Here is a 27429-nt window from a genome sequence, read left to right as displayed (position 1 = left end):
TAGATCGGAGATTCTGTGGGAACGAGAGAGAGACTCGCGGTTGGCGTGTTGCCTCCCAGGTGCCAGGGTCCGTGACGTCTCGGATCGTGTTTTTGGGATCCTTAAGGGGGAGGGAAGCAGCCCCAAGTCGTGGTCTACATAGGCACCAACGACATAGGTAGGAAAAGGGATAGGGATGTAAGGCAGGGATTCAGGGAGCTAGAGTGCAATCTTAGAGCTAGAACAAACAGAGTTATTATCTCTGGGTTGTTACCCGTGCCATGTGCTAGCGAGACGAGGAGTAGGGAGAGAGAGCAGTTAAAACACGTGGCTACAGGGATGGTGCAGGAGGGGGGGTTTCAGATACCTGGATAATTGGGGCTCATTCTGGGGTATGTGGGACCTCTACAAATGGGATGGTCTACACCTGGACCAGAGGGGTACCAATATCCTGGGGAGGAAATTTACTAATGCTCTTCGGGACGGTTTAAACTAATTCAGCAGGGGGTTGGGAACCTGAATTGTAGCTCCAGTATACAGGAAGTTGAGTGTAGTGAGGTCATGAGTAAGGTTTCAAGGTTGCAGGAGTGTACCGGCAGGCGGGAAGGTGGTTTAAAGTGTGTCGACCTCAATGCTAGGAGAAACCAGGAATAAGGTGGGTGAACTTGCAGCATGGGTTGGTACCTGGGACTTCGATGTTGTGGCCATTTCGGAGACATGGATAGAGCAGGGACAGGAATGGTTGTTGCAGGTTCCGGGGTTTAGATATTTCAGTAAGCTCAGGGAAGGTGGTAAAAGAGGGGGAGGGATGGCATTGTTAGTCAAGGACAGTATTACGGTGGCAGAAAGGACGTTTGATGAGGACTCGTCTACTGAGGTAGTGTGGGCTGAGGTTAGAAACAGGAAAGGAGAGGTCACCCTGTTGGGAGTTTTCTCTAGGCCTCCGAAAAGTTCCAGAGATGTAGAGGAAAGGATTGCAAAGATGATTCTGGATAGGAGCGAAAGTAACAGGGTAGTTGTTATGGGGGACTTTGACTTTCCAAATATTGACTGGAAACGCTATAGTTCGAGTACTTTAGATTGGTCCGTTTTTGTCCAATGTGTGCAGGAGGGTTTCCTGACACAGTACGTGGATAGGCCAACAAGAGGCGAGGCCACATTGGATTCAGTACTGGGTAATGAACCAGGACAGATGTTAGATTTGGAGGTACTTTGAGCACTTTGGTGATAGTGACCACAATTCGGTTACGTTTACTTTAGCGATGGAAAGGTATAGGTACATACCGCAGGGCAAGAGTTATAGCTGGGGGAAAGGCAATTATGCAGCATAGGATGGGGAAGGAAACTGCAGGGGATGGGAACAATTGAAATGTGGAGCTTGTTCAAGGAACAGCTACTGCGTGTCCTTGATAAGTATGTACCTGTCAGGCAGGGAGGAAGTGGTCGAGTGAGGGAACCGTGGTTTACTAAAGTAGTTGAATCACTTGTCAAGAGGAAGAAGGAGGCTTATGTAAAGATGAGACGTGAAGGTTCAGTTAGGGCGCTCGAGAGTTACAAGTTAGCTAGGAAGGACCTTCCCGTACCAGCCTCCCTGAACAGGTGCCGGAATGTGGCGACTAGGGGCTTTTCACAGTAACTTCATTTGAAGCCTACTTGTGACGATAAGCGATTTTCAAGGACCTAAAGAGAGAGCTAAAAAGAGCCAGGAGGGGACATGAGAGGTCTTTGGCAGGTAGGATCAAGGATAACCCTAAAGCTTTCTATTGGTATGTCAGGAATAAAAGAATGACAAGGACAGTAGTGGGAAGTTGTGCGTGGAGTCCGAGGAGATAGGAGAGGTGCTAAATGAATATTTTTCGTCAGTATTCACACAGGAAAAAGCCAATGTTGTCGAGTAGAATACTGAGATACAGGCTACGAGACTAGAAGGGCTTGTGGTTCATAAGGAGGAGGTGTTAGCAATTCTGGAAAGTATGAAAATAGATAAGTCCCCTGGGCCGGATGGGATTTATCCTAGGATTCTCTGGGAAGCTAGGGAGGAGATTGCTGAGCCTTTGGCTTTGATCTTTATGTCGTTATTGTCCACAGGAATAGTGCCAGAAGACTGGAGGATAGCAAATGTTGTCCCCTTGTTCAAGAAGGGGAGTAGAGACAACCCCAGTAACTATAGATCAGTGAGCCTTACTTCTGTTGTGGGCAAAGTCTTGGAAAGGTTTATAAGAAATATGATTTATAATCATCGAGAAAGGAATAATTTGATTAGGGATAGTCAACACGGTTTTTTGAAGGGTAGGTCGTGCCTCACAAACCTTAGTGAGTTCTTTGAGAAGGTGACCAAACTGGTGGACGAGGGTAAAGCAGTTGATGTGGTGTATATGGATTTCAGTAAGGCATTTGATAAGGTTCCCCACGGTAGGCTATTGCAGAAAATACGGAGGCATGGGACTCAGTGTGATTTAGCAGTTTGGATCAGAAATTTGCTAGCTGTAAGAAGACAGAGGGTGGTGGTTGATGGGAAATGCTCAGCCTGGAGTTCAGTTACTAGTGGTGTACCACAAGGATCTGTTTTGGGGCCACTACTGTTTGTCATTTTTATAAATGACCTGCAGGTGGGCGTAGAAGGATGGGTGAGTAAATTTGCAGATGACACTAAAGTCGGTGGAGTTGTGGACAGTGCGGAAGGATGTTGCAGGTTACAGAGGGATATAGATAAGCTGAAGAGCTGGGCTGGCAGGTGGCAAATTGAGTTTGATGCAGAAAAGTGTGAGGTGATTCATTTTGGAAGGAGTAACAGGAATGCAGAGTACGGGGCAGCACGGTGGCACAGTGGTTAGCATTGCTGCCTACGGCGCCGAGGACCCGGGTTCGAATCCCGGCCCTGGGTCACTGTCCATGAGGAGTTTGCACATTCTTCCCCGTGTCTGCGAGGGTTTCACCCCCACAACCCAAAGATGTGCAGGATAGGTGGATCGGCCACGCTAAATTGCCCCTTAATTGGAAAAAATTATTGGGTACTCTAAATTTATTTTAAAAAAAGGAGTGCAGAGTACTGGGCTAATGGTAAGATTCTTGGTAGTGTGGATGAGCAGAGAGATCTCGGTGTCCATGTACATAGATCCCTGAAAGTTGCAACCCAGTTGAGAGGGTTGTTAAGAAGGCGTACGGTGTGTTAGCTTTTATTGGTAGAGGGATTGAGTTTCGGAACCATGAGGTCATGTTGCAGCTGTACAAAACTCTGGTGCGGCCGCATTTGGAGTATTGCGTGCAGTTCTGGTCGCCGCATTATAGGAAGGATGTGGAAGCATTGGAAAGGGTGCAGGACGTTGCCTGGTATGGAGGGAAGATTTTATGAGGAAAGGCTGAGGGACTTAAGGCTGTTTTCGTTAGAGAGAAGGAGGTTAAGAGGTGACTTAATTGAGGCATACAAGATGATCAGAGAATTAGATAGGGTGGACAGTGAGAGGCTTTTTCCTCAGATGATGATGGCTAGCTTGAGGGGACATAGCCTTAAATTGAGGGAAAATAGATATAGGACAGATGTCAGAGGTAGGTTCTTTACTCAGAGTAGTAAGGGCGTGGAATGCCCTGCCTGCAACAGTAGCGGACTCGCCAACATTAAGGGCATTTAAATGGTCATTGGATAAACATATGGATGATAAGGGAATAGTGTAGATGGGCTTTAGAGTGGTTTCACAGGTCGGCGCAACATTGAGGGCCGAAGGGCCTGTACTGCGCTGTAATGTTCTATGTTCTAACATCATTTCACACTGAAATAAAACTGATTTTTCGACCTCTGTTGCCTTCATCCCCCACACACACACATACCCCCGTCTGCCATTAGGTCTGATGTAGGCAACATGGGAAAATCTCGCTCCAAGTTACATTCTAGTAAATCTGTGCTGCATTTCCTCAAGTGGCCAATACATCTTTCTTACCATGTGGTGCCCAGAATTACTGTGGTCTAACTATGACTTGGTATAGCTGAATCATTATTTCCACCTCCTTGTATTCTAGTCCTCCAAATTTAAGGGTCAGTATTCCACTTGCCTTTTAAAATTATTTTCTGTAACAGCTATTTTAATCACCTGTGTACCTGGACCACCATGTGTATTTGAACCATCGCTGTTTGTAACTTTTCATCATTTAGAAAGTACCCTGTTCCATCCTTTTTTAGGTTCAAAATAGATTACCTCACATTTACCTACATTAAAATTAATTATCCTCAGCTTTACTCATTCACTGAATCTATCGATATTTCTTTGTAATTTTACACTTGCACCTACATTGTTGCCTATCCTCGTGTGTTCAGTAAATTTGGCTTTCTATTCCATTATCTAAGTTACTAATGGACACAGTGAATAGTTGAGGTCTTACTTTTTAAAGTTTATAAATTTAGAGTACCCAATTATTATTTTTTTGCCAATTAGGGGCAATTCAGCATGGCCAATCCACCTAACCACTGTGCTGCCTTGTAGTTGAGGTCTTAACACGGATCTCTGTGAGATACTATTATTAGCATTAGAATCTCTGCCCATTATACCTATTCTCTTTGTGTGGCACTCAAGTCAATTTCCTAGTGAGGTCAATAACATACCTTCAATTACAGTAGCTTCAACTTTAGCTAATAGCCTCCTATGAGTGATTTCATCAAATGCCTTCTGGAAGTCCATATAAATAACATAATAACATTGAAAGACTTTCCTGCATCCACTACTTTAGTCACATCTTCAAAAAATTAAATCAGATTCCTCAGGCCCCACTGTCTGCACGTTCTCTCCATGTCTACGTAGGTTTCCTCCGGATTCTCCGGTTTCCTCCCACGGTCCAAAGACGTGCAGGTTAGGTGGATTGGCCATGATAAATAGCCCTTAGTGTCCAAAAAGGTTAGGTGGGGTCACTGGGTTATAGGGATGGGATGGAGGTGTGGGCTCAAGTGGGATGCTCTTTCCAAGGGCCAGTGCACACTCGATGGGCCGAATGGCCTCGTTCTGCATTGTAGGTTCTATGATGCGCCATTATACCCTTCAAGGCGCTATATAAGTGCAAACCGTTGTTATTCTATTTTACAACAATGTTTGGTTTACATTTACTTGTTTTCGAGAATTAAAATGCACCAGAGGCACAAAAGGGCAGAGGAACACTTCAACATAGAGCAATAAAGTGAATTGCTTGAAACGTACTTCATCGAGAGTCCTGGTGTTAGTCTTTGTAGTGATGACAGCTTCATCATTCTTCTTCAGTGGATCTGGAAATGTCCTCAATATTGTGGTATGTGCTACTGGTGGCAGCTCATGGTGACCTTCAAATAATAAAAATCAAATAGGCTGCTTGATTCTTGGAATTAAAAGAACTCTAACACAATACCAAATGAAAACTTGGTGTACAAGATAGCACTGTCTGTAAAGTTTACCCAGATATTTTTTTAAATAATAAATTTAAAGTACCCAATTCATTCTTTTTCAATTAAGGGGCAATTTAGCATGGCCAATCCACTTACCCTGCACATGTTTGGGCTGTGGGGTGGAGACCTACGGCAGACACGGGAGAATGTGCAATCTCTGCACAGACAGTGACCCGAGGTCGGGATCGAACAGGGTCCTCGGCACCGTGGGGCAGCAGTGCTATTTTCACAGATAGTTGTACAACAGAAACTACAAGCTATCCACTCAGTGCCTGCCATATACCTGTTTCACATATGACTGCAGGTGTATGTATCTAGTTTAGAGAAGTCATTCAGCCCTCAAGAACGCTCTGCCATACAATTTGAACAAGGTATATCTGTACCGAACTCACCGTCATTGCATTTCACACTCATTCATCGTGGGGTAAGCACAACATAAAGGAAAACAAATTTTGTTCAATTTGGATGGAGAGTATAATTTCTCAGATGACTAATCCATCTTTAAAAAAAGGGAGATCTCACAGCATTTTAAACAGTCCTACTACTAAACTAATAACAATCATGTTGTCCTAAAGATCTTGTCACTTTGCTTTCACTCTATTCCAAGACATGTGGCACCTCATGTGGTTTGCATAAAGTTGCATTCACTACTATTTTAATGGAGGCCTTAAATCAGGCTTGTCCAACCTTTTCTTGTGGGGGCCGATACACCTTCCACTCCCTCTCTCTTGCACGCTCGCCCTCTCGCACAAGCACGTGCATTTGCCCTCTTGCGTGCACGTTCACCAACACACCCTCTTAGGTGTGCATTCACCCATACGCCCTCACCCTCACATGTACCCACCTTCACCCCTTGTGCCCGTCGTCTCTCTCGCGGGCGCTTGCCATCTCACTTGTGCCCGCCCTCACGCTTACGGCCCTCCCATACGCTCGCCATGTGCTCACCCTCTCTCAAATACTGGGACGCGCTCACCCTCTCTCATACACGGGCCCGAGCACATCTTCTCTCATACACAGGGACGTGCTCACACTCTCTCATACATGGGGACGTGCTCACACTCTCTCATACACGGGGACGCTTTTACCCTCTATCATACACGGGGACGCGCTCACACTCTCTCATACACGGGGACGTGCTCACACTCTCATACACGGGGACGTGCTCACACTCTCTCATACACGAGGACGTGCTCACACTCTCTCATACACGGGGATGTGCTCACACTCTCTCATACATGTGGACGTGCTCACACTCTCTCATACATGTGGACGTGCTCACACTCTCATACACGGGGACGTGCTCACACTCTCTCATACACGGGGACGCTATCACCCTCTATCATACACGGGGACGTGCTCACACTCTCTCATACACGGGGACGTGCTCACACTCTCATACACGGCGACGTGCTCACACTCTCTCATACATGAGGATGTGCTCACATTCTCATACACGGGGACGTGCTCACCCTCTGTCATACACATGGATGCGATCACCGTCTCTCATACACGGGGACGCGATCACCCTCTCTCATACACGGGTTCATGCTCACCCTCTTTCACACGCACGCTCCCACCCTTTCTCATACACGGGATGCGCTCACCCTCACTCATACACGGGACGCGCTCTCCCTCTCTCATACAAGGGGACGCACTCACCCTCTCTCATACAAGGGGACGCACTCACCCTCTCTCATACATGGGGACGCAATCACCCTCTCTCATACAAGGGGACGTGCTCTCCCTCTCTCATACATGGGGACGCAATCACCCTCTCTCATACACGGGGACGCGCTCTCCCTCTCTCATACAAGGGGACGTGCTCTCCCTCTCTCATACACGGGTTCATGCTCACCGTCTTTCACACGCACACTCCCACCCTCTCTCATACACGGGAGCTCACCCTCACTCATACAAGGGGACGCAATCACCCTCTCTCATACAAGGGGACGCAAACACCCTCTCTCATACATGGGGACGCAATCACCCTCTCTCATACACGGGACGCGCTCTCCCTCTCTCATACACGGGTTCATGCTCACCCTCTTTCACACGCACACTCCCACCCTCTCTCATACATGGGGACGCAATCACCCTCTCTCATACACGGGACGCGCTCTCCCTCTCTCATACACGGGTACACGCTCACCCTCTTTCATACACAGGGATGCGCTCACAATCTCTCACCAGCACGCCCTCACCCTCTCTCATACACAGGGACATGCTGACCCGCTCTCATACACGGAGACGCGATCACCCTCTCATACAAGGGGAGGCGATCACCCTCTTTCATACACGGGGACGTGATCACCCTCTTATACAAGGGGATGCGATCACCCTCTTTCATACATGGGGACGCGATCACCCTCTCGTACAAGGGGACGCGCTCACCCTCTCTCTTACACGAGGATGCGCTCACCCTCTCACACGCATGAACTCAGCCTCTCTCAGTATCCATGCGCTCAGCCTCACATGCGTGCTACCTGCTCTCATACACCTGCCTGCTCACTTTCACTCATACTTGTGCACATTCAGTGTCTCACACACCCACACACACGTGCGTGCTCACCCTCACACTCAGTCACTCACCCTACCACACACTCACCAAACCTCACACTCACTTACTCACAATCACTAACAAAATCGGCTTGGGATGGGGGTAGGTGTGATGAGAGCTGGAGAGAGACCTGGGGCCTATTGGCACACTAATGCGGGTGCCCGCCGAGGCGAAGGCTGAGAGCCGGGGCAGCTGGTTGGAAGTGGGGAAGAACTGGTGGAACGCAGGGAGGGCACGTGGAGGATTGGGGAAATGCAGCTGGGCCAGAGCACCTGTAACCAGGGAAAAGCGGCCGCAGCTGAGGAAAATGGACGTAGCCAGGCCTAGAGCACCGCTGGGGGCTGGGGGCCGGGGGGGGGGGGGGGGGGGGGGGGGGGGGGGGGGATGTGACCACAGCCAGGGCAGAGCACCAGCAACGGGAGGGAAATGACCACAGCTGGGCCAGAGCACCGGCAGCCGGGGGAAAGCATGGTGAATGTATGCTCCAGAGTCCCTCAATATATCTTTAAATACTCGCAGGTGCCAGTGTTCACTGCTCCTCAAATCAACCGGTTTCTCGCTCATATTTGAAGCTGATAAGCTCACACAGGAGGAAAACAGGCTGTGATTGGGGAAACAGACCCTGAAGGACTCTTCAAACTCACTGAACCGTCTTACCAGCATTTTCAACAATTGTTCCGGGGGTCACATGAAGGGCCTACAAGCCGGCCTTAAATTAATGTATGTCAGCATAGGTCAGTTGGACGTACTCTCATTTCTAAGACAGAGGGGTTGTAGTTCGGAATCCCACAGCAAGAATTTGAGCTCTGAGAGACTGATATTTCATTTATTTTCCTGCTTTCAAAGGTATTAGCTCCCCACCAACTCACGGTGCAGATGTTAGCACTGTGGAAGAATCCACATATCATCACTAAGGAGAGGGCCAGTGTACCTGTACAAGACTTGTGCTTTTTGATTAAGGCATATGGTTAAAGATCATGAGTTTCCTGGTCATTACAACGACTGGGAGATTAATTACATACCTATGAACAACCATTGATTCTTAGCATTACCAGATGAGAGGATATTCTCCTGTGGATATTTAACATGAGTGCTTGGTGTTCTTTCACACGCATCTCTCTCCCGCACAGTGACATCATCGGTCCTGGGACCATCAACACGGGCAATAGTGATTCCACGAGGCTGGGGAGAAAGGCAGGAAATTGTTTATTTTAGATAAAAACAAATCCCAATGCAGCATTCTCCAAGGCCGAGTAAGCTGATGGAAGATAAGGAAGGTACTTTTTGTCCCAAGTGCATTCCCCGATACTCGTGAAAAGCAAGGTTTCATGTTGACATTTACACGTTTCACAGAGACTCACTGTTGCATTTCAGTGCAATCTCGATCAGCCTGGAGCAAGTAACTTCACAACGATAGTTCACTGACCATCATAGAATTATATACTTACCACTACAGCGACACCTTCATGGACCAGTGATGCTGAGGCATAGAAGGCAGATGCATGTTTCCCGACATAAAGTGTGGGACTGTAAGAAGAGGGCAAGGATTCAAATACTCAGTATGTTTAATTAGTGGAAAATTATACATGGCCATTTTCAAGAACTTAAAATAATAATTACTTCAGTTAATGGCACTCATTAACCCAGATTAAGGGGCAGCACGATGGCGAAGTGGGTTAGCACTGCAGCCTCACGGCGCCAAGGTCCCAGCTTCGATCCCGGCCCTGGGTCACTGTCCGAGTGGAGTTTGCACATTCTCCCTGTGTTTGCGTGGGTCTCATCCCCACAACCCAAAAAATGTGCAAGCTAGGTGGATTGGCCACTCTAAATTGTCCCTTAATTGGAAAAAATGAATTGGGTACTCTTATACAATACTTAATCTGGGTTACTTTAATTAAAAAAATTAAAATTTTTTTAGAGATAGATTGTAACACTGGTCATCAAATTTCTCTGCTTTAATTGTCATGCTGTATCAAGGTCGTAGATATGTTTTAAAAAAAATAAATTTTGAGTACCCAATTTCTTTTTCCAATTAAGGGTTAATTTAGCGTGGCCAATTCACCTACTCTGCACATCTTTGGGTTGTGGGGGTGAGACCCACGCAGACATGGGGAGAATGTGCAAACTCCACAAGGACAGTGACCCAGGGGTCGGGATCGAACCCGGGTCCTCGGCGCCATGAGGTGGCAGTGCTAACCACAGCGCCACCGTGCCACCATAGATATCTGTTTTTGACACAAGTTTACAGAACAAAATTCTGACATTGATGTTAAATAGCATTTATTAAAAACAATAAGGAAAACCTGCAGCAAATTCAATGCTGTGATCTATTATTGGGGCTCACTGATTGTAGCGTGATGCGCATTCAATGTACTGAGCAGAATTGTGAGCTTACTTATTGAGGTACTGAAACAGTTCAGACATGGATCAATGAGAATACTTTTTCCCAATTACATTCATCCGTTCCAGAATTACAGATTTGTACAATTTGGGAGAAGTATAATGAAATTATTAGCATGTATTAATTTCTGATCAGTCTCCCATCTTTCAACCTCTATAAGCTTGAGCTCATCCAAAGTTCTGCTGCCTGTATTCTAACCCAAATAAAACCTTGCTCACATTTGACCCTTGTGCTCACTGACCTAAATTGCCTCCTGCTCCATTTGCCTCAACTGTAAACTCCCTATTCTTAAGTGTCAATCCATAATAGCCTCACCCCACCCAATATTTTTCCAACAGACTTTGCCTTTCAAACCATGTTATTTATTTGGGTGACGATAATGAAAACCAGTTGTTATCCATTATACATTTGGGAATTGGGATTAAGAAACGATCAACTTACACTAGTTGTGTCTTTGTGGTGGAAGGTGCTTTAGGGAATTGGTACTTCCACTTTATCATTCGGATGTCTTGAGAGTTAAATGTGAGATACCGCAGAGTTTCCATGGCAATGTTGAGATGAGGTATCCGGTGAAGGCTGTCGTGTTGCCAAATGAACATCCCCACTACAGGGGAGCCATAGTTCTGCATCCAAAGGACGTTACCCGACTCCCTGTCTACAGTCACCACCAAACCATCCCCGTTTGATGCAAAGTGAGCCATTTCTGCACAAATCAGAAACAAGGAGACTGCTTCAATTTCACCCTTCTAATGGTGATTTCAACTAATGCGAAACTGAAATTTCATTCAGGAAATGGACTTCAATTACATGGTTCAAAGATTTTAGCCACCAGTGACCTCCTGAAATTAAAAAAAAAAGTTTCTTAATTAAAGCAAACACAAAACTTACTGTAGATTGTGTTCTCGTTGCATAGAGGAGCAGAATAATCGTAGTATGTAGCATTCCAGTAGAGTTCGCGAGTTTTGGTGTCATACATGGTGATCATGTACTCTGTCAAGATGAAAAATGGAATAATGTTCACTATATATCTTTAGAGTTTTTCTTTTTCAATATAAATCAAGGAATATTACAGGGAATTAAATGTTGCTGGTAGAATATTAGTCTTTCGTCTGCAGGACTAAATGTCAGCTCAAATACAGTGGACGATGCTCCCTGACATTACACTTCAAATGACAGGAACTATGTGATCTTTTTAGTCCTTACACGTCCTTACACGTGTATCCCATTGTATAATATATCCATTACTGTCAGTCATGAGGGAACAACCCTTATTGAAAAAGTTAAAAAAAACTGCACAGAGGGACCTTGATTTTGCAATCAGCAGACAAGCACCTGCACTCAACACTGACCGTGATGAAAACTGCACACAAAGATCCAGCAATCTGTGGCATGGATTTTACTTTCCCGATGTTAATTTGAACCTGGCCTGGCACCAAAACAAAAGGATTTCCAGGCATCCAGCAACAATTATGTCATCAAGCAGGGAAAGGAGCCAATCATATTGAAGTATTCTCACAAACTAGCAAGTAAAATTCAGCAATCACTTTTATTTAAATTTTAGAGTGTGAAATAAATGATTGGGGCAACATAAAAATTTTATAAACAAACTTTAAAAATAAATTGTTTACAGGTACAGCACCTCAGATCTGGCTATCCAAAACAGGCGGTGTCTGAAAAACAGACACATTTTAAAGTGGGCCATACAGGAGTTTTAAATGAGTAAAGAAAACATTGTTCAGGGATTTGCTCTATCGGTGCGGTGTATCTGTTTCACATGCCTAACATTTTGAATAACATAACGACCCTTGATCCCACCCGACCCAGCTTGGAAAAGTTCAGTGAGTGTTGCTCTGAGTGGTAGGAAATTTGGCAGGAGATGGTCGAACTCACAAAAGGAAGAACAAAAAGGCTCTTGAAGAATCCAATGAGGTAGAATATTTAGTTGTGCATTATACCTGGGATCAGGACATGTACCTCTTCTTGCTACAGTATTGATTTTTGATGCCATTTGAAGAGCACCCAAATAAAAGCCCACAGGCTTAAATTCAAGCATTGCACTTATTTCCCAAAAGCCTTTAAGTTCAATGGGCACTGGTTGCCTTCTTGCAGTGGGTCAAAGTCAATTTAAAGAGAGCTTTTAAAGAGAACTTGTACAATCTTGCACAAATTTTAAAAAAGTTTTCAGTTACAACTCTTTTTATGTAAACATCATTTCAGCTTGATTGATCACGGGCACGATTCAACCAAAATTTTCAATTATTTTGGCGAGTTTGGCGGGGTGTTTCCTGCCGGCTTTCGGTATTCACCCACATTTATGGCATGATCTAACCAAAAAAGTCAGCTCTGGGGAGGAATTGAGGGCTCCCTCCTGGCGCTACAAACGGCAGGAATGACCCCGCTATCTAATGGCACTCTCTTTTTTGCGGCCCAGCGGGGAATGCTTCTCCTGCCCCGAGATCGCACTCAATCATTCCTGCACCCAGGTGCCAAAGTGCCAAGCTGGCAGTGCCACGGTGACACCCTGCCCAGAGGCCAATGATTCCTCCCCCCAAGTGCCATCCTGTCTGGTCCCCTTTTGTGGGGACCAATACCGAACAGCACTCGCCTAAGGTCTCCGAGACTAAGGGATTATATCCCAAAGGGAAAATGCTGGAAAATCTCAGCAAGTCTGCCAGCATCTGCAGGGAGAGAAAAGAGCTATTGTTTCGAGTCCAATGACTCTTTGTCAAAACTGTCATCAGACTCGAAACGTTAGTTCTTTTCTCTCCCTACAGATGCTGCCAGACTTGCTGAGATTTTCCACCATTTTCCCTTTCTTTTCAGATTCCAGCATCCACAGTAATTTGCTTTTATTAGATCCCAAAGCCTCGGGTAGATCAGACGAGCGCATCTTAAAGTGAGATTGGCTGTCTTGCTCTGATATGCAGATTTGCTAAAAAGCGATCCTGCCCACAATGGGCGAGATTTACATCGCAACGTCTCGCCAGATCTAATGCGATCTCGCTAGGCGTTGGGAGCCGGATAGATCCTGGGAGCAGAATCCCGACTTTCATCGGGCATGATGCGCCGCAACGAGCTGCTTTTTCGGCGCAGCGTGTGATGCGACCATGAATTCATTCAAAGACACGAGTGAAGTAAACTGTGGCTTTAATCGACTTACAACTGAGCCTGCCTGCGACGAACTGAACTGAAGGCAGGCTCACAAGACCGCAGCACTTTATACTTCCTGCTGGGGGTGGAGCCAAGGGCGGAGCCCTGTACATGCTCCTCATCTCCCCCTGTGGGCAGAGCCGCGCAACGGCTCACAGATGGAGCCCACAGGGGCACAGTAATATACAGTGTGGATTTCTAGGTTATACATTCACCACATTCACCCCCTGTTAAAAAATCAAGTCCGGCGGGGGTGACTGGTCTACAAGTTCAATCGGTCCGGCACTCGAATCGTGCGTTGGGACCGACGGAGCACCGGATTGCAGCCGCTTTGGATGGCTGTGGACAGATGTTCGGTGCGAATCTGAGGGTGGACTCCGGGGGTGGTTCTTCCAGAGCTTCGTTCCTGCGGACCGGTGTGACGGGTGAGAGGGGGCGCAGGAAGCCTGTAGGTGCAGGGGCGCAGGGCGTGGGAGGTCGGGTGGGGTGTAGTGTGAGGGGTACCTCAGCGGTAGTAGTAGTAGTGGTAGATCCTGCAGGTGCCAGGTCCCGGAGGGAAACGGTGTCCTGTCGGCCATCGGGGTGTTCAACAAATGCGTAGTGGGGGTTTGAATGCAGGTGTAGGACCCTCTCTACCAGTGGGTCTGTTTTATGTGTCCGGACGTGTTTCCGAAGGAGGACAGAGCCCGGTGTCCTCAACCAGGATGGAAGCGAGGCCCCCGTGGTAGTGCCCCTGGGGAAGACAAATAATCGCTTGTGAGGAGTCTGATTTGTGGCTGTACACAGGAGGGACCTAATTGCATGGAGCGCGTCGGGGAGGACCTCCTGCCAGTGGGAGGTCGGGAGATTCCTGGACCGTAGGGTCAGTAGGACAGTCTTCCAGACCGTCGCGTTCTCCCTCTCCACCTGCCCGTTCCCCCGGGGTTATAGCTGGTAGTCCTGTTCGAGGCGATGCCCTTGCTGAGCAGGTACTGACACAGTTCATCGCCATGAAGGACGAACCCCTGTCACTGTGGACGTAGCTGGGGAAACCGAACAGGGTGAAGACACTATGCAAGGCTCTGATGACTGTATGGGAGGTCATATCGGGGCATGGGATGGCAAACGGGAAGCGAGAGAATTCATCTATAATATTGAGAAAATAGATGTTACGGTTGGTCGAGGGGAGGGCCCTTTGAAATCAATACTCAGTCGTTCAAAGGGCCGGGATGCCTTTACCAGGTGGGCCTTGTCTGGTCTATAGAAGTGTGGTTTACACTCCGCGCAGATCGGGCAATTCCTGGTGATGGCTTTTACCTCCTCGGTGGAGAAAGGCAGATTGCAGGCCTTGATGTAGTGGGCGAGGCGGGTGACCCCCGGGTAGCAGAGGTCATTGTGGATAGCCTGTAGTCGGTCGTCTTGCGCGCTGGCGCATGTGCCGCGGGACAGGGCATCTGGGGGCTCGCTGAGCTTCCCCGGACGGTATACAATATCATAATTAGAGGTGGAGAGTTCGATCCTCCACCACAAGATTTCGTCATTTTTGATTTTGCCCCGCTGTGAGTTATCAAACATAAAGGCAACCGATCTCTGGTCGGTGATGAGGGTAAACCTCCTACCAGCGAGGTAGTGCCTCCAGTGCCGTACGGCTTCCACAATGGCTTGGGCTTCCTTTTCGACTGAGGAATGTCGAAGTTCCGAAGCGGAGAGGGTTCGAGAAAAGAACGCTACTGGCCTCCCTGCCTGGTTCAGAGTGGCAGCAATGGGACGGATTCATCCACTGCCTGCATGGCGGCTTTGGCGATGTCCTCCTTAATGCAGTTGAAGGTCTGGCGGGCCTCGGCTGACAGTGGGAAGATTGTAGTCTTAAATAGTGGGCGGGCTTTGTCTGCATACTGGGGGTCCCACTGGGCGTAGTATGAGAAAAATCCGAGGCACCTCTTGAGGGCCCTGGAACAGTGAGGGAGAGGGAGTTGTAAGAGGGGGTGCATACGGTCAGGGTCAGGCCCTAGGACCCCGTTTTCCACGACGTAGCCGAGGATGGCTAGTCTGGTTGTGCGGAAAACGCATTTCTCCTTATTATATGTGAGGTTGAGTTTTTGGGCGGTTTGGAGAAATCGGTGGAGGTTGGCATTGTGGTCCTGCTGGTCATGGCCGCAGATGGTGACGTTATCCAAGTACGGAAACGTGGCCCGCAGCCCGTCCTGGTCTACCATTCGGTCCATTGCTCGTTGGAACACCGAAACCCCATTCGTGACGCCAAAGGGAACCCTGAGGAAATGGAAAAGGCGGCAGTCTGCCTCGAACGCCGTGTAGTGGCGGTCCTCCGGGCGGATTGGGAGCTGGTGGTATGCAGACTTCAGATCCACCGTGGAGAAGATGCGGTACTGGGCGATCTGATTTACCATGTCTGCAATCCGGGGGAGGGGGTACGTATCGAGGTGTGTGAACCGGTTAATGGTCTGGCTGTAATCAAACACCATCCGGCGCTTTTCCCCGGTCTTGACGACCACCAGCTGAGCTCTCCAGGGGCTATTACTGGCCTCTATGACTCCCTCACGTAGGAGCCGCTGGACTTCGGCTCTAATAAATACCCTGTCCTGCAGGCTATACCTCCTGCTGCGAGTGGCCACTGGTTTGCAGTTAGCGGTGAGATTAGCGAAGGAGTGGAGGGGGGGTCGATTTTTAGTGTTGCTAAACTGCATATAGTGAGTGGGAGAAGGGGTCCGCCATCCGCCGAAGCTGAGTGTTAGGCTCCTGAGGTTACACTGGAAATCCAGTCCTAGGAGGAGGGGGGCGCAGAGGTCTGGGAGTACATACAGTTGGAAGTTGGTGTAGTTTGCGTCCTGTATCGTTAGCGTTGCAATAGAGCGCCCTTGTATCTGAACGGAGTGCGACCCCGAGGCGAGGGAGGTAGTTTGCTGTGTCAGAAATATCGGAAACGAGCAGCGCCTTACCAGGTCTGGGTGAACGAAGCTCTCGGTGCTCCCGGAGTCGAAGAGGCTCGGTGTCTCGTATCCGTTGATTTGGACGGACATCATGAAGCTCTTGAGGTGCTTTGGCCGCGACTGGTCCAAAGTGACTGCACTGAGCTGCGGGTAGTCGGTGGCGTGGTCAGCGGTGCTGGAGTGGCCCCGTGATGACTGTCCGCGGAGGTCGTAGTCGTCGAGTGGCATATCGGGTGATGGCCAAGATGGCGGCCCCCGTAGATCGCACGTGGCGGGCGGTGAGGAAGATGGCGCCCAAGATGGCTGCCCCCATGAATCGCACATGGCCGGTCGCATGGGGGAGGATTGACAAGATGGCGGCCCCCATGAGTCGCACATGTTGTGCAGAGGCGGAGTTGGCAGACGCGCTGCCACATTGCGGGGTCTGCGGGCCTGTGAGTTGGAGGGGCGAGTGTTCTGGTTAGCGTTCGAGTTGGAGTTTTTAGTTTTAGCCAGGCAGACCTTCGCAAAGTGCCCTTTCCGCCCGCAGCTGCTGCAGGTCGCGTTGCGGGCCGGGCAGTGCTGCCGGGAGTGTTTGGGTTGGCCGCAAAAGTGGCACGATAGCGCTCCGTGGTGGGCGGGTGGCCGCGCGCCGCAGGCCTGAGGCAGTCTCTGGTCGGGGGTCCACGATGTGATCGGCCGGGAACGAATTTAAACTTTGGAAAGCGGCCTCTAACGAGGTCGCTAATGTTACCGTGTCCTCCAGGTTCTGGGCCCCTTTCTCGAGGAGACGCTGGCGCACATGATTGGATCAGACCCCTGCAACATACATATCTCGGACGGCGAGTTCCATGTGCTGGGAGGCTGTCACGGCCTTGAAGTTACATTCTCGTACTAGAGCTTTACGGTTGCGCAGGTAGTCTTCTAGCGACTCTGCAGGGCGCTGGCGGCGCGTTGTAAAGATGTGCCGCGCGTAAACTTCATTCACGGGCCGCACGTGCAGGCTATCAAAAGAAATCAGGATCATGCTGTCGAGTATCGCGAGCGCCTCGGTATAAGAGTCACTAACATCAAGTTGAATTGAAATATGATGGCTCACCCGTGTGTGGAGAAGACTGAGTTTCTGTTCTTCTGTAACAGCGGAGGTAGTCGACGCAGCCAGGTAGGCCTTGAAGCACCGAAGCCAATGCAAAAATATTTCCTTTGCTTCTGCGGCCTGTGGATCGAGTTCCTGTCGATCAGGTTTGAGGGCTGATTCCATGGTAGTTTTTTTAAAGTCGATTAAATTGATGCGACCATCAATTCATTCAAAGGCACGAGTGAAGTAAACTGTGGCTTTAATCGACTTACAACTGAGCCTGCCTGCAACTAACTGAACTGAAGGCAGACTCGCAAGACCGCAGCACTTTATACTTCCTGCTGGGGGCGGAGCCACGGGCAGAGCCGTGCACATGCTCATCATCTCCCCCTGTGGGCAGAGCCGCGCAACAGCTCACAGATGGAGCCCACAGGGGCACAGTAATATACAGTGTGGATTTATAGGTTATACATTCACCACAGCGTGGCCGTTGGATCGCGCTCATTAAATCCAATGTGTGAGACCTGAATTGATAATCAGCAGAGACATGGACATAAAATTAAAGTGATTTGCCATCATATCATTTGTTTATCATGTTTCTCCTATTCACTGAATTAAGAGGTTCTGTTTTTTTTCTGACAAGTTCTGAAATCCGGCATGGATTCAGTCCCAAGTTTGCTGTTTTTGAGACACTGCATTAAAAGACTTGGGGTGTGATTTAATGACCGTATTGCGATTTGTGCTTAAGTGAGAGCCGACGAGGCTGTTTGATCACGGGAGAGGCTAAAATCGAGAAACATGCCAGGTGCCGATCTGCGATAGACCGACCTGCCCCGTTGGCGAAATCAGGATCATGCTGTAGTGTGGCAAGAAACCAATAATCATCACTTAAGGCCAATCTCCGGACATTTAACAGAAGCGACCCCCTATCTAACGGCTCCCGTGGTCTAACCGCCTTCCCAGCAAGTGGTCACATGAGCGCCGCTTAGTACTCCTTTTTAAAAATGTGAAGCTGGTGGAAGGGCTGCTGCGGGGACCCGGGGAGGTGAGTAGCCATCTTCACTCCCAGGCAATGAGCCCAGGGGCACTGGGGTTGCTGTCCCGGTGCTTGGAGTGGGACAGGGGAGCCCAAAGGGGGGCCAGCCTCGGTCGGGATGGGCTGCCATTGCGGGTGGTGGGGTTGAGGAGCAGGGGGCGTGGCTGCCTATGGCCCCAGCAGCGGGGACATTTCAGCGAAATCAGGATCACGCTGTAGCGTGTGCACAGGGAAGGGGACCGGCGCCCAGTCCCGGTAACGTTATGTGCTGATGTCTGGAGCACAGGTCTGGTGAGTAGGGGCCCCCACTGTGGCCGGGGGGTACTTGGGCAGGGTGTGTCGGATAGCGGGGGAGGGAGTAATGATGCAATGAAGGAATGGGGGTCCCAGGGTGGAAGGCACCGCTGGTTGTCAGTCTCACACCCTCTCCCAATTCCTTACAGATATTACATGCAACAAAAGAAATCTTGGACCCCGCGGAAACTGCCCTCGTGATGCTGCTGGCAGGCCAGGCGGCCGGACACTGGGGGAGGCAGCGGCAGCAGCGTTGACAAAGCCTCAAGGCAGCAGCTCATGTGCAGGGCCCCGCCCCACACCCTGACTCGGCCGCACATCAGCCCAGGAGAGACCCAGAGGGGGAGGCCGTCTTAGTCCAAGGGGTACAGGTATCACTGGTCTTTGGAACAGATGTTGGACAGCATGTGCTGCAGGAGGTTCTGCCTCATTAAGAGGATGGTGTATGGCGGCAATTTCAGTTTTGTAGCTGCCAGCAAAAAGAAGGTAGACCAGAGGCAGTCAGCAGGACAGGGGTTAAGAAGAACACGCAGGACAAAAGTTTACAACAGTATCCTAACAATACACTGGGCAGCACGGTGGCGCAGTGCTTTGCACTGCTGTCTCACGGTGCCAAGGACACAGGTTTGTTCCCGGCTCTGGATCATTGTCCGTGTGGACTTTGCACATTCTCCCCGAGTGCATGGGTCTAACACCCACAACTCAAAAAGATGTGCAGGGTCGATGGATTGGCCAAGCTAAATTGTCCCTTAATTGGAAAAAAATAATTGGGTACTCTAAATTTATTTTTAAAAACAAGGGGACGGTGTGTGGCACCTGTGCCATGTCCTTGCAGACTTGCCATCCTGTGGAGGATGCGGATACCCACTCCTGGTGGCCATCAAAGTCACCGCAGCCCTGAACTTCTACGTCTCAGGATCATTCCAGAGCTGGAACGGTGATTTGTGTGGCATCTCACAAGCTACAGCCCACAAGTGTACCCATGAAGTCACGAATGCGCTGTTTGCCTGGGCAGCAAATTATAAAGACTTTGACATGGACCAGGCCTGGATGCCTGGGCAGCAAGATTCTCTGCCATCGATGGGATGCCTCAGGTCCAGGGGCGAATAGATGGCCTTCTGCTCACCAGGTCGTCTGGGGGTACCCTACATCGACAAGCAGGGGTTCCACACCCTGAATGTCCAGCTTGCGTATGACCACCACATGAAGATCATGCATGTGTGTGCACACTTCCCAGGGAGTGTGCAGAACAGCTACATCCTGGGTCAGTCGGACATCAATGGCCTCTTCGAGGAGCACCCCAGGATGGCCGGTTAGTCTTGGGGGAGTAAGGGCTACCTGCTGAGGACCTAGCTAATGACGCCAGTATGGAGGCTGGTGACAGATACGACAAGGGCTGTCATGGAGCGATGCATCAGACTTCTCAAGATGTGGTTCCAATGCCTTGAGCGCTTTTGCGGTGCACCGCAGTCCACCCTCCAGAGCGTCCCCCACTTTGTGGTGTTCTGGTGCATCCTCCACATACCGGCACAGAAGCGGGGAGACGTGCTAGAGGTGGTGGAGGAGAAACCTGTGGCCATCTCTGAGCAGGAGGACGAGGAGGTGCTGGACAAGGAGGGGCTGGAGGACAAACCCGGGGGAGGACCCTCAGGACCAGGCAGTGAATGGAGGACAGGTGGCAGCGACGAGGGTCCAGCAAGGCCGGAGGGCAAGGGAGGCCCTCATCCTTGCCCCATTCACATAGGATCTGGCCTCAGCCATCATTCTCCTCGCCACTCCCCAACACATCGTTCAGCCTCTCCTCTCCCCCACCATGTCCCACCCTCACAGGGTCTGTGTAACTGCACTCCAGGGTGATGGGAGAATGTCGGCAATGTCAGCGGGTCACTGTCATGGGTGATGATAACCCGCTGAGAGCTGGTGCTCCTCCATCTATGCCATAGTCTGACCCCTGCCTGTCCAGTGAGCTGGAGCCTGGGATTTGTGCTCAGCTCGCATTGCGGAGGTAGGTGCCAGAGACGTCATATTTACAGAGGTCAACTTTTTTAAATGTTATACACGTGTTCCCAACTGCCCCAATCCCCCAATGGCGCCACCCAGCTCTCCCAATCCTTCCCCCCCAACCTTTCCCCTCCCCCCCAGTGCCCTCTCAGTGATCCTCGACTTGCTTAGCCTTGCGTGCTCTAACCCTGCGCCTAGACGTGTTCCCAGGATGCACATCAGAGGTGGAGACAGCCTGCTGTCTCCTTGGCTTTCGATGCCCCTGGCGGACGTCCTCTGGGGGCCCTGATGGCGGAGGCCCCAGGCCACTTGCCAGCGGCACATGACTCGTCATGCCGCCGTGTTCTAGAAGCTGACTCCGAGAGGTGCTGTTGTCAGGGGGGGGGGCTCGCACAGGAGCTGGCGGGCACTGTCGCCACTCCATAGGTTGGCTCTGGGTTGGCACTAAGTACCCATATGGTTCTGGGGTTCACTTTGGGGCAGAGAGGCAGCTGGATCCAGCCCCGGCTGCCCCTGCGTCATCTGGCTCTGCCAGCCCTGGCGGCTCCCAAATGTCAGCAGCATACAGTTAATGCTCTCAGTGATGCATCTCAGTGATGCTCCTCAGTGACTGGGGACCCTGGCAATGCTCACCTGTGACTGGGGCATGCCCTGCAACGCCTCAACAAGATCCACCTGGTACTGGCTCACGTACCCAGCAACTGGGACAGGCTATCGAGGCACTCAGCCATGAGCGTCACCGCCTAAGCTACGCCTTGAACACCTGCACTCATGCTGCCAACATCGTGGACCAGGCTCTCCATTGCGGTCGCCACCCTAGCCGTGTTGGCCTCGGTGCCACATATTGCCGGAAACATCTCCTGCATCCATAGCCTCTGGGATTCTTCCAATCGGCTTTGGACCTGTTGAAGTTGTCGCTGACATCCCCGGCTGAATCTCTTGGCCGTACTCTAGCATCTGCATCAGCTCCAGGTATACCTGGTACAGAGGCTCTGCATCTGACTGGGGCCCAGCTTGGTCCTGGAATCCAACAGACCTTGACTGTAGTCTCACCTGGACATTCCTGCCGCCACCTCAGCAACTGTGTGGTGCTCATCAGAAAGTGCCCCAGCAGCTGTCCACTGCTGACGCCCACCGAGATGTGTGTCTCTGCGCTGGTGGAGGGTGGGGATGACAGCTGTGCCACAAATACGATGATGTCCTTGGAGCTCCCCTCTGAGGCATTCTCATGGAAGTCGGGGGGGGGGGGGCCACCAACCTGGATGGGTCGGCACCATCGGATGAGGATCCTGCGGGAGAATGGATATGTGATCATTGGAAGAGATGGATTGGTCTGCATGGCATTAACAACTCACATGTGATAGGTCATCTGGGTGGGGGCCGGTGGATCCTCACCTCTGTGCCACACGCCAACCGTTACATCGGTGACAGACCTGTCCTCGGCCACCCCCGCAACATCCAGCACCCGCTCTTCATAGGGGGTGAGGACTCTGATGTCCGGCACCTCGCCACCTGTCTGGGCCCTCTTACGTCTGTTGTGGGCCTCCTGCAGGGATACAGAGGGGGCATTGTGAGCCGCACATTGTGGGTGTATGTGTGTGTGAGGGGGGATGTTTGGGTAGGGGTTAAGATGGGCCATATGGGGGTGGGGGTGAGGAGCACTCTTGGACCCAGGCATGGAACGGTGCTGGGCGGGTGCGGTGCCAGGCACATTCTCCAGGGAGGGGAGTTCTTGGCCCTGGTGCCAATCCGCCCATGTGGCCTCGATGGAAGTTGTTGATCTTCTTACGGCACTGGGTGCCGGTCCTCCTGCTGTCACTCTCCGAACTGACGACTACTGCCACTTCCTCCATGGCGACACTGGCTGTCCTGTGGCTGACCCTCCGTGACCCTTATGGAACAGGGCATCGCATCTGGCCTCTACCGCATCCATCAATCTGCCCAGGTCAGCATCCCCGAATCATGGGGGTGGTCTCCTCGGTGGCATGGCTGGCAGCTGGGTGGGGTTGTTTGAAGTTAAGATGTGAATAATATTATAATCATACTATGTCGGGCGGCATGGTGGCGCAGTGGTTGGCACTGCTGCCTCACGACGCTGAGGACCCAGGTTCGATCCCGGCTCCAAGTCACTGTCTGTGTGGAGTTTGCACATTCTCCACGTGTCAGCGTGGGTCTCACCCCCACAACCCAAAAATGCGCAGGTTAGGTAGATTGGTCATGCTAAATTGCTCTTTAATTGGAAGAAAAATTATTGGGTAAATTTAAAATAAATAAATAAATAAATCATGCTCAATGTCACCTAGGATTGTGTGGAATTTTCAATGGTTGAACAAAGAGATTTAATGGTTGTCCAGTTCTGTCACAGTACCTCACTTCCATCACTAGATGTCACACCCATCCTATATTAAGTGCACTGACTCAGAATAATCAACTAAAATAACTGACTACTTCACTGGCCAATTGGTCACAGGAAATATTTTATTATACAGAGCCATATACTAAAGATAGAGAGCAGAATTCTCCACTGCTGAGACCAAGTGTTGACTCCGGCGCAGGATTCGTGGAGGTCCACAGCAGCAAAACTGGCGCTGCACCTGGACAGATACGTTAAGCGTCGAGCACTGGCGCCACGTGGAACACAATCGATTCCAATGAGAAACAGTGCTGGATTCGCCGGTTTCATGACTGACACTCAGGAGGCTGACAAGCTGCAACCACATATACACACTTCACTCCCCAAACACCATCCCAGCCAACAAGAGCAACGAGAAGAGCGGCACCTCGTTTCACGGACGCCAAGTTGGAGACCCTCCTGGATGCGGTGGAGGAGATGCAGTTGACCCTGTACCCTGGCCTGGGAAGGAGGCTGCCAGCCGCTGACATTCGCCGTGCCTGGGCGCAGTTGGCAGAGGCGGTCAGCGCCGTGGGCAACACCGTCCGGACCGGCCAGCAGTGCTGGAAAAAACTGCACAACCCCCCCCAAGGGCGGCCAGGGTGAGTAGGTAGCTCTGTGCCCTTGGTACTAACCCCATCCCACACACTCGTAACCCTACCACCCCAGTCCCCTCCAACAACCTGGAGGGTGGATGAACCCCCAACCTACACTACATGCCAGCATCCATACCAGCCACCCCCTGGGCTGCATGCGCGGACTGTCTCGCCCCCAGTCAATACCGGAGCCCCCCTCCGTGAGCCGCGCACTGACGAGAACAGCTCGGACAGCAGCCTCGACCCAAGACACCCCGGAGCTCGAGTCGGAGGATGACACGGATCTCCCGTCACAGCTGTCTCCAACACCCTCCACCATCCCAGAGACACTCACCTTGGTTGAGCACTTTAGTAAAGAGGCTCCTGGGACACTACCTGGTGCGCACCACACAGCTGATCCGGTACAGCAGGTGGAGGTAGGAACTCCTGAGGTCGGAGGGCCGGCCGACCCCGGGAACTAGCTGCTGTCCAGAAGGGTTTCGGGCTTCTGGAATGGACAGCTCCATCGATTGTTGAGATGCAGTCGCAGGGGCAAGGGACTACATGAGGGGTTGTCGGCGAGCATTCAGTGCCTGCAGGTGCAGTTGGAGGAGTCCAACTGCATGCAGCAGCAGAAGGTGTTGCCGGTAATGCGTGCCACCCAGGGCAACACTGCACGGGTGACGTCCGCGGTGGAGCATTGGGGGCAACGGTTTAAGCTATGGATCACCATGTCCAAGGCCTGGGGCATTCTGTGCAGGCAATGTCTGAGGCCCAGGAAATGGTTGCCGCCTCACAGGCAGGCACTTGCCAGAGCCAACTGTACTGCATTGGCGCTTCTGAGCATGGCCCAGTCACAGCAGGCCATGGCTGGGAACATCGGCGGCATTGCCCAGGCGGTGGGCGACATGGTGCCCAGTTCCAGAGGGAGATGGCACAGTCACTGGCTGATGTGACACAGACACAGAAGGTGGTGGCACAATCAATGGGCGATGTGGCGCAGTCCCAGGCGGAGATCGTCCACTCCCTGTGCTCCATGGCCAAGAGCATGCAGATCCTGGCCGAGACCAGAGAGGGCCTGAGGACTGGCAGCGCCAGGTGGCGATGGAGCCTCAGAGGATACCTCCGCTCACACCCCTGTCCCATGGAGTAGGCGGGGTCTATAGGGCACACTGAGGGAGGAGGAGGTGCTGGAACACCGCAGCACCTCGGACTCTCCCCCTCCCACCCCATTCCTGTCCCTGGCGCATCTGGTGGGCAACGGGTAGAACAGGGTGACACCACTCCACCTGGGACACCCTAGCAGCCGGGCCTATACAGGCCCGGTCGCCCCAGAAGTCGGCTAGGGGACCCAGGTCACAGGATGGGAATCACAACAGGTCGCCCCACTCCTGATGTACCATCTGGGGATCCACCAAGACGTAGCATTAATGCCTGTAAGGACAGAAAGTTAGACACCAGTGAAGTTGGCACGGGTGCAGGGCACAGTGTAGTTATAGGGGTAGGGCACAAATCTGTATTTATGTTGTCACATTAAACACCTGTTCACACTGTAACAACCTGCCTCGGTTCTCTGTCAGATGGGTGTGCGGAGTGGGCTGGTCTGGCGAGAGGGGTTGTGCGGGGGAGGGGGGCTTCTGCCAACTCACCTAGTCCAATCAAATTTGGGAAGGCCAAGGGCACTACCCATGTGTACATAGATTCTAATTTTCTAGGCAGCAGACAATGTTTTATGTGAACAGTTACTGTGTATATGATCATGATCCTAGCCATGCAAGCAGAAGAATTACTAGGAACAGGAAATGGACCAGCCATCTGATCCTTTAACTGTTTCACCCCATATCTATCTACGATATCTCCCAAGCTCCCCTTAACAGGAACACATCCAATTGCCTTCTGAACCCACTCCCAGTTTTAAAAAAAATTTCACATGACTTCCCCTCATATACTAAAGGGCAATTTAGCGTGGCCAATCCACCTAGCCTGCACATCTTTGGGTTGTGGGGGTGAAACCCACGCAGACACGGAGAGAATATACAAACTCCACACAGACAGTGACCCGAGGCCACGATCAAACCTGGGTCCTCAGCGTTGTGAGGCAGCAGTGCTAACCACTGGGCCACCATGTAGCCCGTTCCCTTCATACTCTTAATCTATTTTTAATTTGTCTCTCTGGGATTTGGATCGCTCATCACAGTGAACAATTTTCTGGATCAATCTTTCAAAATCTCGGAAACTCTTTTTAGATCACTTCTTTTACGGAGCTAAGAACCCAGTATCCTGAATCATAACTGCCATAACTTGATTACTGAAGCCCAGAATCAACACTCTCACCTGTCCGCCCAATGTACAGGAGGGGCGAAGATGGACAGATGTTCTCCGACATATCTGTGGACAGTGTGGTCTGCTTTTCTCCAGTTGTGGGATCCACAACAAACCATAAATCCTGTTTCTTACCTGTTGCAAGAAAAAGAACACCTCACATACTTTAAAACTCACAAATGGACAGCTAAGTGACAAAATGAAAAGCTATTTTCAAAAAAGAAAACTTCCATATTTTACACAATCTGTGTGAGAAGGACACAGATGTAAAAAAAACATGCACAATTAATATAAATCACGGAATTGTTGCCCAATAGCAGAAAGGTACAACATAACGATGCGGTATGTCCACCAGTTTGCTGTTACTGAAAAGGATCACAGGATCACAAATAGCTCCTTTGAATTAATCAATGAAGCTAGACAACGTTTTTGAAAATATTTGCCCATAAAGGAATAGATATGTGATACAGATAAGCACCGAAAGAGTGTTGTGTCAATGTCTTTAAAACGAGCTGTTTAAGTATCTGATTGATACAGATGCTAAAGATTAGTACATACAAAGGTGAACATGATTGGTTCTGGGACCATGGAGGTGTCGTCCGTAATAAGTTCCGGTTGAATATGGTAGATTGTAATGTTAGATTGGAGTTTTACCATCAGTGCCAGATTGGAATTGCACAGGTTCCCGTTTCTGGATATTGAATAAGTTGGTTGGAGTCCCTGACCGTGTAAACTCTGATTCGTGTGTTTGAAGAAATGGGTGAGGTGGGCTATTTCTCATTCTGGATTTTTCCTTCTTTAATTATTTACTCCAAGAATTAGAATTATCTTAAACTCTGAGCTATTCACGTGTCTTCAATGAATACGGATACAGATACAAGCAGTCACACACAGACAATACTCCACACACAAAGGCATCAGCACATGTACGTGCATGCAAACACAGGTAAAATCATAAATACAAAGACATGAGCATGTGTAAACACCAATAATGTAATACTGAACCCGTTTAAATTTATTTGAATAAAAGGTGGGTAGCAGAAGCAGTGCAGCATGCTTCTCCAATGTTCTGTGCTATTATTGCTAAAATAATGGTTCAAACTTTTAATTACCTATAAAGTGTAAGCCTGAACTTAGATGTGGTGTGAGTGGGAGGAATAGTGGGCGGAATTCTCCGCTCCCCACGTGGCGTGGGAGAATCGTGGGAGGGCCTCCCGACATTTTTTACGCCCCCCTGGCGCCCCCAGCGATTCTCTCCCCCCCCCCCCCCGCTCGGAAAAATCGTCGCTCGCCGGTTTTCACGGCGAACGGCGATTCTCCGAGCCCGATGGGCTGAG

At 50.3% G+C, this 27429-nt stretch overlaps 1 protein-coding gene across 5 annotated transcripts in view; it reads right to left on the bottom strand.

The window, feature by feature from the left end:
* The window catches only part of ern2 (endoplasmic reticulum to nucleus signaling 2), a 136736-nt gene that overhangs the window by 35414 nt on the left and 73893 nt on the right, over positions 1 to 27429 (bottom strand). For all 5 annotated transcript variants that reach the window (XM_038821157.1, XM_038821156.1, XM_038821154.1 and 2 more), the window contains 6 exons: positions 26105 to 26227; positions 11227 to 11328; positions 10780 to 11041; positions 9386 to 9464; positions 8960 to 9119; positions 5160 to 5278 (listed from right to left, as the gene is read on the bottom strand). In XM_038821157.1, the coding sequence (XP_038677085.1) occupies positions 5160 to 5278; positions 8960 to 9119; positions 9386 to 9464; positions 10780 to 11041; positions 11227 to 11328; positions 26105 to 26227 (845 nt within the window). The remainder of the gene's footprint in view (positions 1 to 5159; positions 5279 to 8959; positions 9120 to 9385; positions 9465 to 10779; positions 11042 to 11226; positions 11329 to 26104; positions 26228 to 27429) is intronic.

This window comes from Scyliorhinus canicula, chromosome 15 (assembly GCF_902713615.1).
Source record: "Scyliorhinus canicula chromosome 15, sScyCan1.1, whole genome shotgun sequence".
NCBI lineage: Eukaryota > Metazoa > Chordata > Chondrichthyes > Carcharhiniformes > Scyliorhinidae > Scyliorhinus > Scyliorhinus canicula.
Note: the sequence above shows the minus strand (reverse complement) of the source record. Positions and strands in the feature narration are given on the sequence as shown.